Source organism: Rhea pennata, chromosome 5 (genome assembly GCF_028389875.1).
Source record: "Rhea pennata isolate bPtePen1 chromosome 5, bPtePen1.pri, whole genome shotgun sequence".
Lineage (NCBI taxonomy): Eukaryota > Metazoa > Chordata > Aves > Rheiformes > Rheidae > Rhea > Rhea pennata.
This window is the reverse complement of record NC_084667.1, coordinates 11,507,880-11,522,644: the sequence shown is the minus strand read 5'-3', so window position 1 is coordinate 11,522,644 and position 14,765 is coordinate 11,507,880. Positions and strand designations below refer to the sequence as shown.

The following is a 14,765-nucleotide window of genomic DNA, read 5'->3' as shown; positions in this document are numbered from 1 at the left end:
AATGAAATTTCAACTATTTTCACATTTTTCTTCCTTGACCCCAGCAACAGTCAATTTAAAAGCAGTATCAAAAACAAATTCCCCTAACACTGCAAGAAACGGAAACTACTTTTCCTCAATGGTGGGACCCTCGAAATTACATTTCAAAAGGTTTTATGAATTTTAAAATAAATTCTTCATCCAAATATAGTCATGTAACACTAATAAGGTTAAGTGAAACACTTAACTGTTAGGAAATATCAGATCAGTGTTATCTGTACCACCCTTATTTTTCTTTGAAATGTAGGCATTATGAGACGATCTCTGATTTCATCTTTTTTTTTTTTTTTTTTTTTTTTTTTTTCCAGTAGGGCTTCTGCTTCAACTAGATGAGGTTATTTCTTTTCACTCCTTCTGTTGGAAAACTGATTTTATGTTTTACTTACTAAACGATATCCAAACTCTGTCCTGAATGGGGAACAACTTAGTTTTTACAGATTTCTCTGTTGCACTCAATTCTGCAACACCAAATGTCCTTACACATAAAGACATTCATTTCTGTAATATCTTTGTGAAGCACAGGGACAGTTTTATTTCACAAATGAGAAACTAAGACCTAGAGATACCTAGATTAAGTTTAACTTGACCCATCTCCAGCTAGATTTGTGTCCAAATGCAAAGCCCCTAGAGCTGCCATTTATTTCAACTGCATTTGGAGTGTTCAGCCTATGTGAAAATCATCCCATCGGCATCTCAAGAAGGACACAGAGAAAATGAGTGTGTAGCCCTGAAAATGGCATAAGAGGTTTGTCCAGCATAAAACATGAAGTTTGCATCAACCTTGTTTGGAGACAAAGGATGCAGTATGGTCTTCCTTGGTACCCATTCAAGCCTTTCTGCTGCAGCATTTTCCATCCCAGCAGACAACTACCTCATCTCCCAATTCCTGAAGTGAAAGAAGAATAGCTGTATTCATCATTCACCTTTGTGCTATAACTGGGAAACGTGATTCAGTTTTGTTACTACCAAGTTATTGGCAATATCTAGATAAACATTGGTGGGGAAGGAAGATATACCTCTCCGGAACATTTTATTTTTGTTATTTTCATTCCTAAGCCCTCTGAGCTGGGAATAAAACAACAAACATCTTTCCTATGACCTTCCAAGGATTTTGAATCAGACTTTTAATCTCCAAGAAAGCCTAAGACTTAAATTTCATGCTTACAATCTATTCTTGACGCTGACTACAGGGGTGACATTCCTCATATCTCTATGCTACGAAAAAAATTAACATGTGAAAAACAGTAACAGCTAAACCAAAACAATGATAAATTTTAAAAGCCACCAATCAACTGACCAATAAATCTTCAGGCTAAATGAGTTAACAAAGGGGATCAAAGCATTTTTCAAAGCTTTTTTTACATTTAAATTTCAGCTTCTTACACTGGCCTTTGCCAGCAGTTTTGGTTGGATATTTTAATAGTTATTAGCACTCTAAAGTGAATGGCTGGATTACCTTTTCATTATGTGAGCACGAACAAAACATATTTTTCCCCATGTCATCCAATCAGACAATCTGCATGGACACAGCTCCAAAGCAGCTGAAAACACAGCACAGCATAAACTAGCTTCTCTTTTTGCTGATGCCATTCATTTCACTTGCATAAGTGTTTTTATTATATGAATAGAAATCACAGCTTTCCTTATTGAACTGTGTCCCTACTCAGAGGACATCGCCTGTCTAATTTTTCTACATTGATAAAATGTTCCTGGCATAGACATAGTTTAAGGCTGTAAAACTACTGTCTTTTGTGACTTTCAAAAAAATTAAAAAGCACTACAAAAGCCATATATGTATAATATCTTGAATTCTTTATAGGATTTTAAAAATCTGTATCACAAAACATATGTATATAAATTTATACAGAGCCTATAAATGGGAAATACATTGCAGGAAATCTGAGCTCAGATAGAATGAGATGGGTCCTAGCAGACATCTCCGGATTTGTCATTAATGTATGTAAATCAAGGGAAATCACTCAATGTCTGTATGAAGAGATAGCAGGACTGAGTAGCAATGGCCCTTTAGCATTTATCCCTTCCTTCCTGGATGACTTGCTTCTCCTTTCCTCCTCTCCCCTGTAGCCTCCTCCTCATTTGCAGAACAAGGAAGATCTAAACCTTCTCCTTGGCCACTGAATCTTGATCAGTTCTGGTGCCGGAAACAACCTCTACGGCTGAAGTACGCTACAGCGCGTTCCTAAGTTACCCACATACGAAGTCGGTAACTTTGCTGCTCTGTTAAGTGCGAGAAGCACCTCACCAGTGCAGAACATGGCTTTCAAGAACAGAAATGAGAGAACTTGCATATTTTCCTATTGTTAGAACCTTTTCTTTTTCTTTTCTATCTGACTCCTCTACCTGTGCCAGTGTTCAATAAATTATGTGCTTCCATACTGCATACTGAGTGAATAATGCTGAGAACTGTGGTGAGTGTAAACCTTTCACAATTTTTCCAAAAGAAGGTTTGCTACCTAGAAAATAATGATTAGTGTGATCACTAGGAATGTCTGTCAAAGCAGGTGCAAAACTAACCACTAATTACTTTAAAGTTGACAGCATAATTTAATGAATGTCCTTAATGAATATTAGATTTACCCAGTGTTTAAATTTAAATTTTTGAGTTACACGTGACACAGAATCAAAGTATTTTTGTGTTAGAAAAAAGCATATTCCTCACTGCTACTTAAAACAACATGACATTCTTAATATAAAAGAATTCAGGTAAACGAATATTGCTTAAAAGTTCTTAAACTTTTCAATCGAGCCAGAAGCAGCAAATCTGAAGGCCTTTTAGGTAGGAGTGCAAAAACTAGTAAATACAGGTAACGTGTCCATTACAGTCATTGATGTATACAGTACTCGTAACAGACAAAATCTCAACTTGTTTCCTTTTAAATATAAAAATGAATAAAACTTTTTAAAATTAAGATTCAACTAGGGAGCAACAACTGCAAGGAAAATGAAGCTTCAGTCTGTGAATCCATCTGAGCAGCAAATCACCAGTCCTGGGAATTTACTGTATGAATAGCTGTTACCCAGAGAGACAGAAATGGAGCCATGGAGGCTCTCCTCCAAAGAGAATTGTTAAAGTGAAAATCAGAATCATCATAGATGAATAACTTAATTATTTCAGAGAGTTCATAAGCTATGGAAAGGAGAGGCTGGAATCAAGAGAATGCCACACTGAGAACTACACTGTCGAAGATAAGTTAGAAATTCGTTTCGAAAGCAATCAGAAATACAAATGCTGGAAGAGGATTTGCATTTAGGATTCTCCTTTGAACCTCAAAAGAAGCCTCAAAGGCTGGAAAGGAAAGATTCCTTTAGGGCTGTCTTGAATTTGGCAGTGCAGATTGCAAGGTCCGGCACAACGGCGACCACTAGCTTCCCCAGAGCAGTGCGTGCTCGGCACCCCAGGCTGAGAACTGAACATCTACGTGGTTGGGCTTCTAGCAGCACTGAATCATGGAAACTGGTAAAATAAAAAGGCATATGGAAAATACTGTGAATAAGAACAATCCTTTTCCCCCTCCAGCTCTTAAATGAAAAGCTATATGATAATTAGGCTTAGCTAAAACTTTTTTCCAGGTTACAAAACTGCATTTTTAAAACCGGAAAACAGGAAATATGGGAGGAACACTGATGGGAACACACTGACTAACTGACTAACTGAAACTGATGCTCTTATATTTATCTGACTACTGTGTGTTAAAACAGTTCCTGTCCACTAGAGAAGCATGTAAAATAGATGACACCTGATGGCATTTTACATCAATGATTATGCCAAAAGCCCCAAAGCAATGCAACTGAAGTTAGCTCAACTTTGGTTTGCTTGTTAGCATTTTGGACTCTAGACTCATCTTCCACAGCTTCTGTCACTTAAGCCGGTTCCGAAGCGTCAGGCTGCTGCCGGGATCCGACCGCAGAGTGCAGTTGTGCTGACTGCTATTACAAGCGCAGCAGTTTACAGATCAACATCTGGCTTCACAAGGAAGCTGTTTACATAGTACAATCCAAGCAAATAAATATTAAATGTTGTATGCTGGTGTGCAGCTTGCTTCTGAATGAAAAAAAAAAGAATAATAGTGGCTAGCTAGAAAGGAAATCTCATAGGTGTATATTATGGAGCAAGGGGCCCAGCATAGGAAAAGGGAAAAAACTGTTTAAATGGATCTAATCACAAACAAACAGTGACGAGACTGACACTGGGAAACGCAAAAGCACATTACAGACACGAGCCTAAACTACAACCAAGCAAAGGGAAAATGATACTCACAGTTCTCTGACTTGATCTAATTTGTTGCATAAGAGATTACTGATTCGTAACGGATTACATATCTGTACCATAAGGCAGGAGGAAATGTCTCACTTTTTTACAGCACAAGAAGAAAGGGAAAAATTTGCATTTAAAATTGAAATATAAAGATATATCTTGTCTTGAAAAAAAAAGCAAAGAACTTTAGAGTTTCATTTGAAGGAGGGTGGAGAATTACTTCTGAATTATTTGATTTTAAAATACAGAACCTTACGTAACATTTTCTGGAATATATCTGTGATTTTATTGTTCAATTTCTTAGTGCCTATCCTTTCTAACAGACACTTGAATTTTATTTATTCTCTGCTTGCTAAATGAAGAGCTGGTAAGCATTTCACCAAAATAAAAATAAACAAAAACTATTATGATTTTGGTAAGATGAAAAGATAGAGTTTAAGCCAAAATTTTTAACAGGAAATTAAATGTCTTTTAAAACCCAGTTTTTACCACTTCTCTGAATGTGAAATAGTTCTATGTAAATGAACCTAGTGCTTGGACTGAGTTTATTAGTAGAGAACAAAAGAACAAGGGCAAAACATTTACATGGCAGGATAATTTAATTTGACAGAAGTCACAAGGTAGGACTATGAGCAGAGAAGCAGCAGGACTATGTAAAATTTTCCTTCTATTTTCAGGATATGAACTGCTGATAGATGTAATTTAGGATTCAGCAGTTGGTAAACAAAGATAAATTATATAAAAAAGTTCAAATACAAATATAGTAACAGATTTTTTAATTTTTTAAAGTGAATTTTATTTTAGGTATCTAAGACAGCATTCACTGAAGTTATTCATGTGTACCTTGATCAGATTACTGCACCGATGTAATCTCTTTACCAGTGTGACTTGATGTTTTGCCATACTTTCATTCATGAACTGTCATGAAGGCCTGACTTTATATAACATCTGTTCTTGCAGCAAAAATCTCTCTCTATTCTGGTAAGGCAGAGAAAATGCTACAGAGGATTTTTTGCACAGCTACTAACCCGAATCAAGAGAATGAAGATAGAACTATCAAAGCTATTTTCTCTGGATTAGGACACTGGACCACTGACTTTTCATAGTTCTGCATTTTAATATGCACTCAGGAAACTGTAGTTCTGTGAAAGTTAGGATTTTAATTCATTTGTTTTTTCTTAAGCCAGAGGACAGTACTAGTATTAGCAAAGCAAAATGCAATAGAAAAAAACGTAATTCTTTAAATGGGAATTTCCAAGTAGCTGAGCCCAAAGCTCTTGTGTCCTAAGCCCAGTTATACCTTTAATTGCCAAAGAATATTTTTTTTATGCAATGACAATGATCTTATGTTAGTGAAAATAATTAATAAATATTAAAGATGCTCTTCTTGGCCATGGCCCCCTAAAACACTTCTGCCCTTAAATTATGTCACCCTGAGACTGTAAAACTGTTGAATATCATGACCATTTTTCTGGTATAGAAATTCTTCATATTGCAAAAAACATCCCCAGAGAGTCATATAGAGGAAAAGTTTTTAAAACAGAAAATGCAAAGAAAAAGAAAATCCTGATGTTGTGTGTGCTTTCCCTATCTAAGTGTGACTCATTTTGTTTGTGCTTTCCCTATCTATGAGATGCATTTATATTACACAGGAGAAAGTTACTTTATGTAACAAAATATAAACTTTGTTTGCATATAATATACTTAAAATAATGTATAGATTTGGGCCATAAAAGCTGAGTACAAAAATAGCCATTTTTTGTTAATCTGCCCAATAAGAAAACACCATAATTTACTCACTATGGGTTACTTACTCTGCTTACTTTATACTGCAAATATAAAGACCACCCTTGCTATATCAGATCTATTTAAATTACTTTCATAATTTTATAGTTATTACTCTAATACAGTGCTAGAAACATAATTTTAACAACATGCAACTCAAGTTTCAGATATTGTATGTGGATATTCACTTAGGATTTTCATTTATATTAAAATATTTGCATAATTAGAAAAACAATACTGATACCAAAGCATTCTGTAGTGCCTAATAATTAACTGAAGATTGAAATTTTTCAGTTATCTACCAGTTGCACTAACAATTATCACTGTTGAATTCATTCTTCTAAACTTAATATCTGGCAAACTGCTGCTGGAAAGTTTTAATTTATAATATCAGAAGAAACTACCTGTAAAAATTGCATTAATTGGTCCACTTCTTAGTAATATAGGGGGAGATATTTATGGAAAAAAGGAAAAAATACACAATTCAAAAAAAGAACTAGAAAGTGTAAGGGGTTGTCACAGTAAAACCCCCTAAACCAGGTTTCAGAAAGCTGGTATACCTTCTTAGCGCAGGAGAGCCAGCAAAGCCTTCTGTAAGCCCTAGATGCAGAAATTGCAGAAATGCAACAAATTCAAAATGTTGGACTTACTGTGCACACATAGAGGATTCTCTTGAGTCTGAATATCAAAAGTAGTCCCCTCTGCCTTTGAGATGTAAGTGGTCCACACATACGCAAACCAGTTGCGCAGTGTAGTGTAAATGTCCTGGAATTTAAGAGGAGGTAACTAAAATTGAATTCTGGAGTCTATGCTGGTGGCAAATGCCTGAAAGTCAGACTTGCAATTCTCAGTACTGTAGCATTGTGTTCTTTTCCAACTAGCCTGATTAGAAGGAGGAACAATCTCTTACCTTGCTTAAGTTTTAAAGAATGAGTTCGATTCAGTTATTTACAACATTGTGTAACGTATACTACCGATAATTGTACTTTAATCTGGAGCACTTACAAATCTTCCTGCAGTCTCTGACTGAATGAGCTTCTAAAGTCATGAATTCAACAGATCAACTGCCTGTTGCAGGGAACAGTATTTCCTCTAGTTCTCTGAACACTTAATTCCTGATACTGGCCCCCCTATCCCTGCATTATCAGATAAGATTATAATCATAATCTATAGCATTTTATTAAGAAATCTAAGTATACAATCAAATCCAGCTAATCAGTATGCAGCCAGTATGTATTCCCAAACTATGTTTATGGAAATAATTTACTTTCTAGGAGAGAAAACTAACAGAAAAATTTGCAGATCTCTCACAACGCAAGACACCATGCGCTAACCTATTAATGAACCTAAATAAAACAGATGACATGCTGTACACTTGAGTGTCTCCCTCTTTGCAACTGATTTTTCATGCTCACATTTTATTTTCTGTTTTTTTGGAAAGCAGAGGATAGCACTGTGATGAACATTCATCTGCCACTATACTTGCAACAAGCAGATCAATAGGTTTCCTTCATTACGCTTTCAGCCAAACGCATAGCACATGCAGAAGCCGGAGGAAAGGCAGAGAAAGAAAGAGAGATTGATGCTGATAATAAAAACTCTGAGATACAAATGAAGATAAAAAATGGGGTCATTGCATACCTAAGTGGAGTTTTATAAATTAGCAGACTTCAGACTTTCCTCTGTTGGTCAATTGGCTATATTAAATTTTGTACAGTATTTTAAAGATAAAATGTAAGTGAAGTCAATCTGGTATAATTAATTTCTTAAGTGAACTACAGCTATTTTAAAAAGATTACTATTCTTTGTAACACTGGATAATGAGTCGATTATATATGAATTACACACATACTGTACTGCACAACTGCTAAGTCAGCATCATTGCTAATTAATACATTTCCACTCTTAGAAAGTTCATTCTAATACTTCTGCTAACATTTATAAAAATTACAGGCATGAAGCTAATTCATTTTCATAGAAGAAGGAAAAACTTTTTTGTAGACTGCGAAGTTTGAAGAGGAAGTGAATTTATATTTTACCATTTATATGTTACCATTTTAGAGCATTAAAGACCTACTTCTCTTGCCACAAGGGAATCACTTTTTAAGGAAACTTGCTGTTATTTAATTGAATTAAATCAAACAGACAGAGCATCTATCTCATTCTAGACAAGTGGAATTGTTAAGGTGCTGAGTGGGGCTCTAAAGAAAACTCTCCAGGTAGATATATAGTACTACTACCCTATAATGAATGGCAACAAACTATAAAAACATTGCTATAACTAAAGGTAAATAGAAGTTTTAAAAAACTTTCTGCCCATTCTTCTCAAACAACCTTCAGTTGACCATGCCCACAGTTCTGGAAACTGGTGAGAACCAAAAGGATCAGGTGAAAAGTTGTTTTTCTTTATTATTAAACTCTGAGACGGAAAATGGACTTTACAAAGATGTTTTTTACGAAAGAAAGCAGGAAGCAAACTCTACCTCCAGTTCTTCACAATGGTGAATATACAGATCCAAGTTTGCCTTCTAATGGAAGATTTAGCACTTCTTTAGTTAAAGCTCTTGTATGTAACAGCTTAAAAAGTTCTCTGATATTACAGTCAGTTGCCTTTTTGGCAATTTTAGTTCAAATATTGCCAATGCATCCAATTCCAAAGCTTTTCCCCCAAATCAAAATAATAATTAATTTTCTCAAGATGAACCTACCTTGACTATTTCTGAAAAACAGATTTCAGAAATTTCTTGTAATGGGTGATATTCTTCTTTTGGTTTTGTTCTACCATTGTCATTCAGCTGAATTCCTGCAACACTGATTCCATTTCTACTGCCTGTGTATTCCTGGCATTCTCTGAAGGTTCAATTTGATGACTGGTATTTTTTTATACCTTCAGTTTGCAGTTTAAAAGAAGGCAGTCTAGATCTCACACAGTCTATTTCAAAAGCATGGAATAGTGATCAGCGGGAAAAACGTACATCACATGATCTGTCTCACCAAACAGCCAGGTTATCCACATCTTTAGATATAAAGATCTTCTCTTTGGACAGAATATAAAGGACAAATTGCTTGCACACTCTCACACTGACACCCTAATACTTCAGCAGACCTTTTGCAACAAATCTCAGAGACTTCCTTTGTGGACAGGGTTTACTAAACCCTTAATACTCCAATTTTCTTTTTCTGTTGAGGTAGACTCTATCTGTTCCAAGATCACTAATCAGTACCACAAGCCGATAGCTATGGAAAAGGCAAAACAGTTTTTGGAATCTGGTTAAACAGGAGAGCCATAAATACCTGACCACCTGCTAAGGAAACACACTGGCTTCCACTCCTTTCCAAGACAGTGATCCCTCCAGAGTGCAAAAAGGACAAACGGCTGGAGCTGCAGGCAAAGCAAGAAGAGTCTAACTCTCCTTTTGCTGGCTTATTGCCTTCATATGCTTACGCTGATGAGATCTCTAAGAGTGGGATCTGTGGAAAACAAAGTGGCATTAAGCTGAGATGCCAGATAATCTAAAACTATTTTATAAATTCACACAGATCATTCAGAAGAATTCTGAAGTCAAACGAAGATGGCCTCTGCCTCCCATCCGTAATAACTGAATTTAATTTCTTGCTCCTTGTATTAGCTCTGTGTCTTTCCATGTGTATGAATATAGTACTATTATTTATTCTATATTGTTGTTTTGATGATAACCATGATGAAAACAGAGAGGCCTTCATAGAATAATGAGGTACAATAAACTGCAGAATATATAGCAGATGTTTTGAGGACAAATAGTTGATTATCTTTAAAACAACTTATCTTCTGGTAGAGCCAGAAGCAATTATTTGTCTTGGACAGAAAATCTGGTAAGCATCTCTTTGTCCTTAAAAACTTTTTTATTTAGATCTTTTGCCTGTTCATACTCTGATATTAGAAAAAAATCCTTTGGACTAATAAGGATAAAGAAGTGCTAGGATTGATTGCTTGAGTGGTTGAAGTTTCTTGAGGACAAATTAGACACACACCAGTAAGATATTACTCACACACAGCTGATCCTGCTGTACAGACAGAGTGATGGATTAGGTGAGCTCTTTATGTTTGCATTTTGTATTAAGTTCATTAATAAAGTGAAGAGCATTTTTATGTGAAGGAGTAAACATAAACTAATCTGAATGAGTTGAATGTGCAAACGCAGAGCATCATATAACACCAGTTGAGTCTCACTTCTTCCCCACTTCACCCTGGTTGCTTAAGATACTGCCTAAAAGCTCATTTGCCCAGAACGATACCTTTAAGATTTGAAGTCTTACCTCTTCCTTTTCGATCAGTATTACCTTCACTTTCTGGCATATGCGTGTATTTTACAGGACTTTCAATAGTGGTATTTTTTAACAAAATTGGTATATATGAAGTAGCAATTAGAGACCAGTAGGGATCAGCATGTTGCCTGCGGGAGTGACTGTGAGCATGGTCAACAAAACAGTCCATTAATGACTGACAAAACACTACTAAAAAAAAAACTAGGCTGCACATTAACTGGGTCAAGATCATTTACTTTACATCTGTAAAATACCTAGTTACAGTGGCCCAAATTAGAACACAAAATTAAGAATATATGTGTGTGTGCGTATTCACAGTCATAATCAACTATTATATCATTTCAGTAATGAAGTACTGTGTTTTTCGGAGCCATGTTTCTGATCTTAAAGATGGTGAGACATAAGATCTGTTTTAACATGAATTACAGAGTTTTTTTTTTTTAAAAAAAAAACTCGGACAGTACCTCCCAAGGATCAAACTAACAAGTAACATTTTTTTGAGCTTGAGTTTCATCTGGGCACCAAGTTCATACACACGGAGCAAAATTTTCAATTTAATATTAGATCTAGAACTTTGCTCACTATGGTTCTACAGTGAGACAGAATGAATTGTACAGTTTTTAGGAGATCTTGTCAACTTTAAGAGAATCTTTTAAAATACAGACTGAACCAACTCCATATGCTCCAGATAGACTGATTTAATATTACAGAAAACCTCAAATTCATCTTTTCCATACTCATCCATTGATCAATTGTAATACTATGCTGAAGCCTGATCATTACACAGTGGGTCATGGCATTCGTCTGGCAGTATTTTATATATTTTTTTTTATCCTGTGATGCTGTGGATTCTAGTTTATCTTAACATCTTTACCCTGAAAACATGCTATGAAAAGTCAATCTTAAATAATCTCCTTTTTTCCATTCTGATTACAATTTCATGTACTTTTGTTTTCAAGTCTTGCTAAGCTGATACTATACCTTTAAATTATAGAAGAGTATCATGAAGTGATACAGAAGAATTTACAACAGTATATCCATTTTTGGTAGATAGTGACCCAAGTCAGATTTCTGGGAAATAATAATGAACTTCAGATATCCATAAAGCATCCTGTATCTAGCAAGGTAATTAGTAATCATAATGTGATGGCTACTTCTACAGAGCCTTTCTTGTTACAATAATACCATTGAGTTAAAATAGCTCAGACTGGTGAAGCATCTTGCAATCTGGGCATCTGTAAATCCATTATGGAAGTATTCTCATTTTAATGTAAGAGAAAATTAAAATGTTTTCATTATATAAGTTATGCTCCTATGTTATGTAGCAAGTGCCTAGCTGGACTTTACATCATGGTGGTCCTAAATTAATATGGTGATTTTAAAACCACGCTGAACATGGTTGCAGGGCAATCATGCAGAATTTTCCCCCACAGCTGCTTTTCCCCACTTGTGCACAGTGCAATGCAAAAAATGAAAAAAAGAAATAAAATCAAAAAAGGGTGATGGGTGAGCAGGTCAACTGTGCGAGAGAACACGTGCAAGTATACCTCAGAAACACTATAGGTGGATGAGCACGAAGGGAGCCGAGCCTGTTTGTGCAGTGGGGAAAAGAAAACACTGTTAAAAAAGAAATGGTGGCACAGTAAGGGTCTCAGAAGGTTTTCTGTATAGGTGGCTCCAGCACTGAGATAGTAGCAGGGGGTTCATTAAGTTTCCAAGACCAGCTATTTCAGAATCTCCAAATTTAGGCTTTTTAAGGTGGAAGCTTCTTAAAAGAAAAAAGGTATTGTCCTTACAAAACAGTTAAAACTAATGATTAATCTGAAGAAGTATCAGTCTTTATTCCTCTAGAAAATTGGCATTGTGACCAGAAAAGTATCCTTAGGATAACAGGATATCCTTAGGATAATTAGGATAATAGGGTATTCTAGAAAGAAGCTAACCAATCTCCTCCATTTAACATTGTTAGTTGCATTTTGTATAAAAAATACAATGTTAAAACACATTAAAGACCCTATTCCTCCCTGCATGTTTTTAGATGCTCAGAACCAGCATTTTGATAATGCATTTTTTTTTTTTAATCTCACTTCTCCAAAAAACAGACTAACTTTCAAAGGCTAAATACTAATGGCCAGACATGGGCCAACAGAAATCTGCGTGTCATGTCCATCATTAATACAAAGGGCTACAATTCTTGAGGGACACTGTCCACTGTCAGCATCTATCAGCACGGACACAACTTCATTGGGAACACTACAGTTATACTGACAGAAGTTGTTCTGAACCTACAGTGTGGTTTTACCCTGCATAGAACACAGGAGTATCATTGCTTGGGGAACACTTTGTTTATACAAGACATCAATTTTTCTACACTTGTAAACCACTCTTAGATCAGAGGTAAGTCAAAAATTAAAAAAAATTAAAGACTTTCCAGTTATTTACAGGGGTTTCTTTTCTTTAAGTGAGTCTGAAAATCCTTTCTTTGGCTGAATATATTTCATATTTCACAGACTAATCTCATTTTTATTTTTTTTTTCCCTTAGTTTGTGTTAGTCTATTAACGCTCTGACGACAACTGGCTGTGAAGACTAAAAACACTCTAATAAATGAAATAAACAGACATGGCTCCTATAAATACATTAAAAATTCTCTTGATTTTTTTTCTAAAGGTGGGGAATTGAGTCATCAGAATTGTATGCAAAACTCCCTTAGACTTCAACAAAATCAGCACTGTACAACACTTCAGATACGTTGATGTTAAAGTGAACCCAGTAAGAATTTCCACATAAATTGTAAGTGAGTGCTTCCTGATTTGGGTATTATGATGGACTGAGCAGAGATGATACTCAAAAAATCACTCATGAACATTCTTCGATTTCAGACATATGTATTTCATAATTCTTCACTGAAATGTAAAATATCACGTCCAGGAAAATTCTACATTCATATTTGTCTTTGTTCGTATATGCCTCCATTATCTGTCTATAGAGCTGTTTTTTCTTCACAGAAAATTTATAATGCTCTAATTGAAAACACTTTTTGTTCCTTTCTGGCATTCTGTATATTCTTTGCTCTAACTAGATAGTATTACTAAGGAAATCTGAGTGACTTCAGGACATCTTAATTGTTCACATACACTCAATCACTGCCTTCTTCCCCTGATGACATGTTTCCTTACGATAACCTGGTATAATGAATTGATTTACAGAACGATCTCGTCACAAATAGAAAATGACTTCAGACAGATAGAAAGAGAATGTAATCTTAAGAAACCAAGTATTGCTCTTAAACAGTCTCTTTGGGAGGAAAAAAAAAAAGAGCTCCCCTCAACCAACAAATACTGAGCAAAAGTTGTTTCTAGGAGGATTATTTTGAAAGCCTTCCAAGAAAGAGAAGGTGTGCCTTTGCTTAGTTGCATGACATACAGGTCTGCTATTCACCTAAGACTTTTGGATGCATTTCTAATCAAGATTCTCATATATAATCTCCAACCACTGTTTCGTGTTTTGTCTTGTAATAGCATGGAAAAAGAAGATCCATAGGTTTCAGGTTTGTAAGTGAGGATCCAGAGAATGGATTATCAGCAAGAAATGTCAACACAGCATTTGAAGTATCACAACTGAACAAATGGGAACAGCAAGAATGAGGAGGTTTGGAGTCTTACCCAACAAAGTTTGACAGAATTTGATTCATCCTGTCTACTCCCCACACCAACCTTCAAGAGGTACACTTTAAGCTAAACCTCTGTGCACTCGTTTTCTTTGACATCTACTATAGGGAGACTGCTGCTGCCTACCTAACTATCCACGGTTTCATTAATATCTAACCTAAATTTATTATTTAGCTTCAGTCTTAATCCTCCTATTATTTAATTATTTAAATCATTCCTTACTTTCTTCATATTTTTAAAGTTTCAGTTACAAACAGGCAAAAGATAATATTTCTTCCACTAAAACATGTGTGTTTTATTTCTCTCTGTTCTCAAACAGACACACATATATATGTATTAATTTCTCCTTAAGCAGGCTAACTCCATTTTTTTTTCTTATTCACATTATAAGACTTTCAATTTACCTTTGTTATTTTCTCATAATGAGGAAATCAAAATTATGCTCAAGTGTTTTGGTCTCAAAATGGTCTTCAGGGAAGGATTTATATGTTTCCTACTCTTACAACCTACACTCTTCCACATTCTGATTGCTGTTTCTTTCTGTTATTTTCAACAAGATCATGCAATGAGATTGTTGCATCTGCTGCACACTTATCATTTTCAGATCCTTTCCATATCATTTCTTTCATTTCCACATCATTTCTTTCTTTCTAACTGGTCTCCACTGTCAGCACTCCTTAAGTGTACTGC

At 35.3% G+C, this 14,765-nt stretch overlaps 1 protein-coding gene across 7 annotated transcripts in view; it reads right to left on the bottom strand.

Moving 5' to 3' along the window:
* The window catches only part of GPHN (gephyrin), a 300,320-nt gene that overhangs the window by 63,574 nt on the left and 221,981 nt on the right, over window positions 1–14,765 (bottom strand). For 4 of the 7 annotated variants that reach the window (XM_062575845.1, XM_062575851.1, XM_062575848.1 and 1 more), the window contains one exon: window positions 11,953–11,994. The exons of the other annotated variants lie outside the window; for them this stretch is intronic. In XM_062575845.1, the coding sequence (XP_062431829.1) occupies window positions 11,953–11,994 (42 nt within the window). The remainder of the gene's footprint in view (window positions 1–11,952; window positions 11,995–14,765) is intronic. 7 annotated transcript variants of the gene reach the window in all.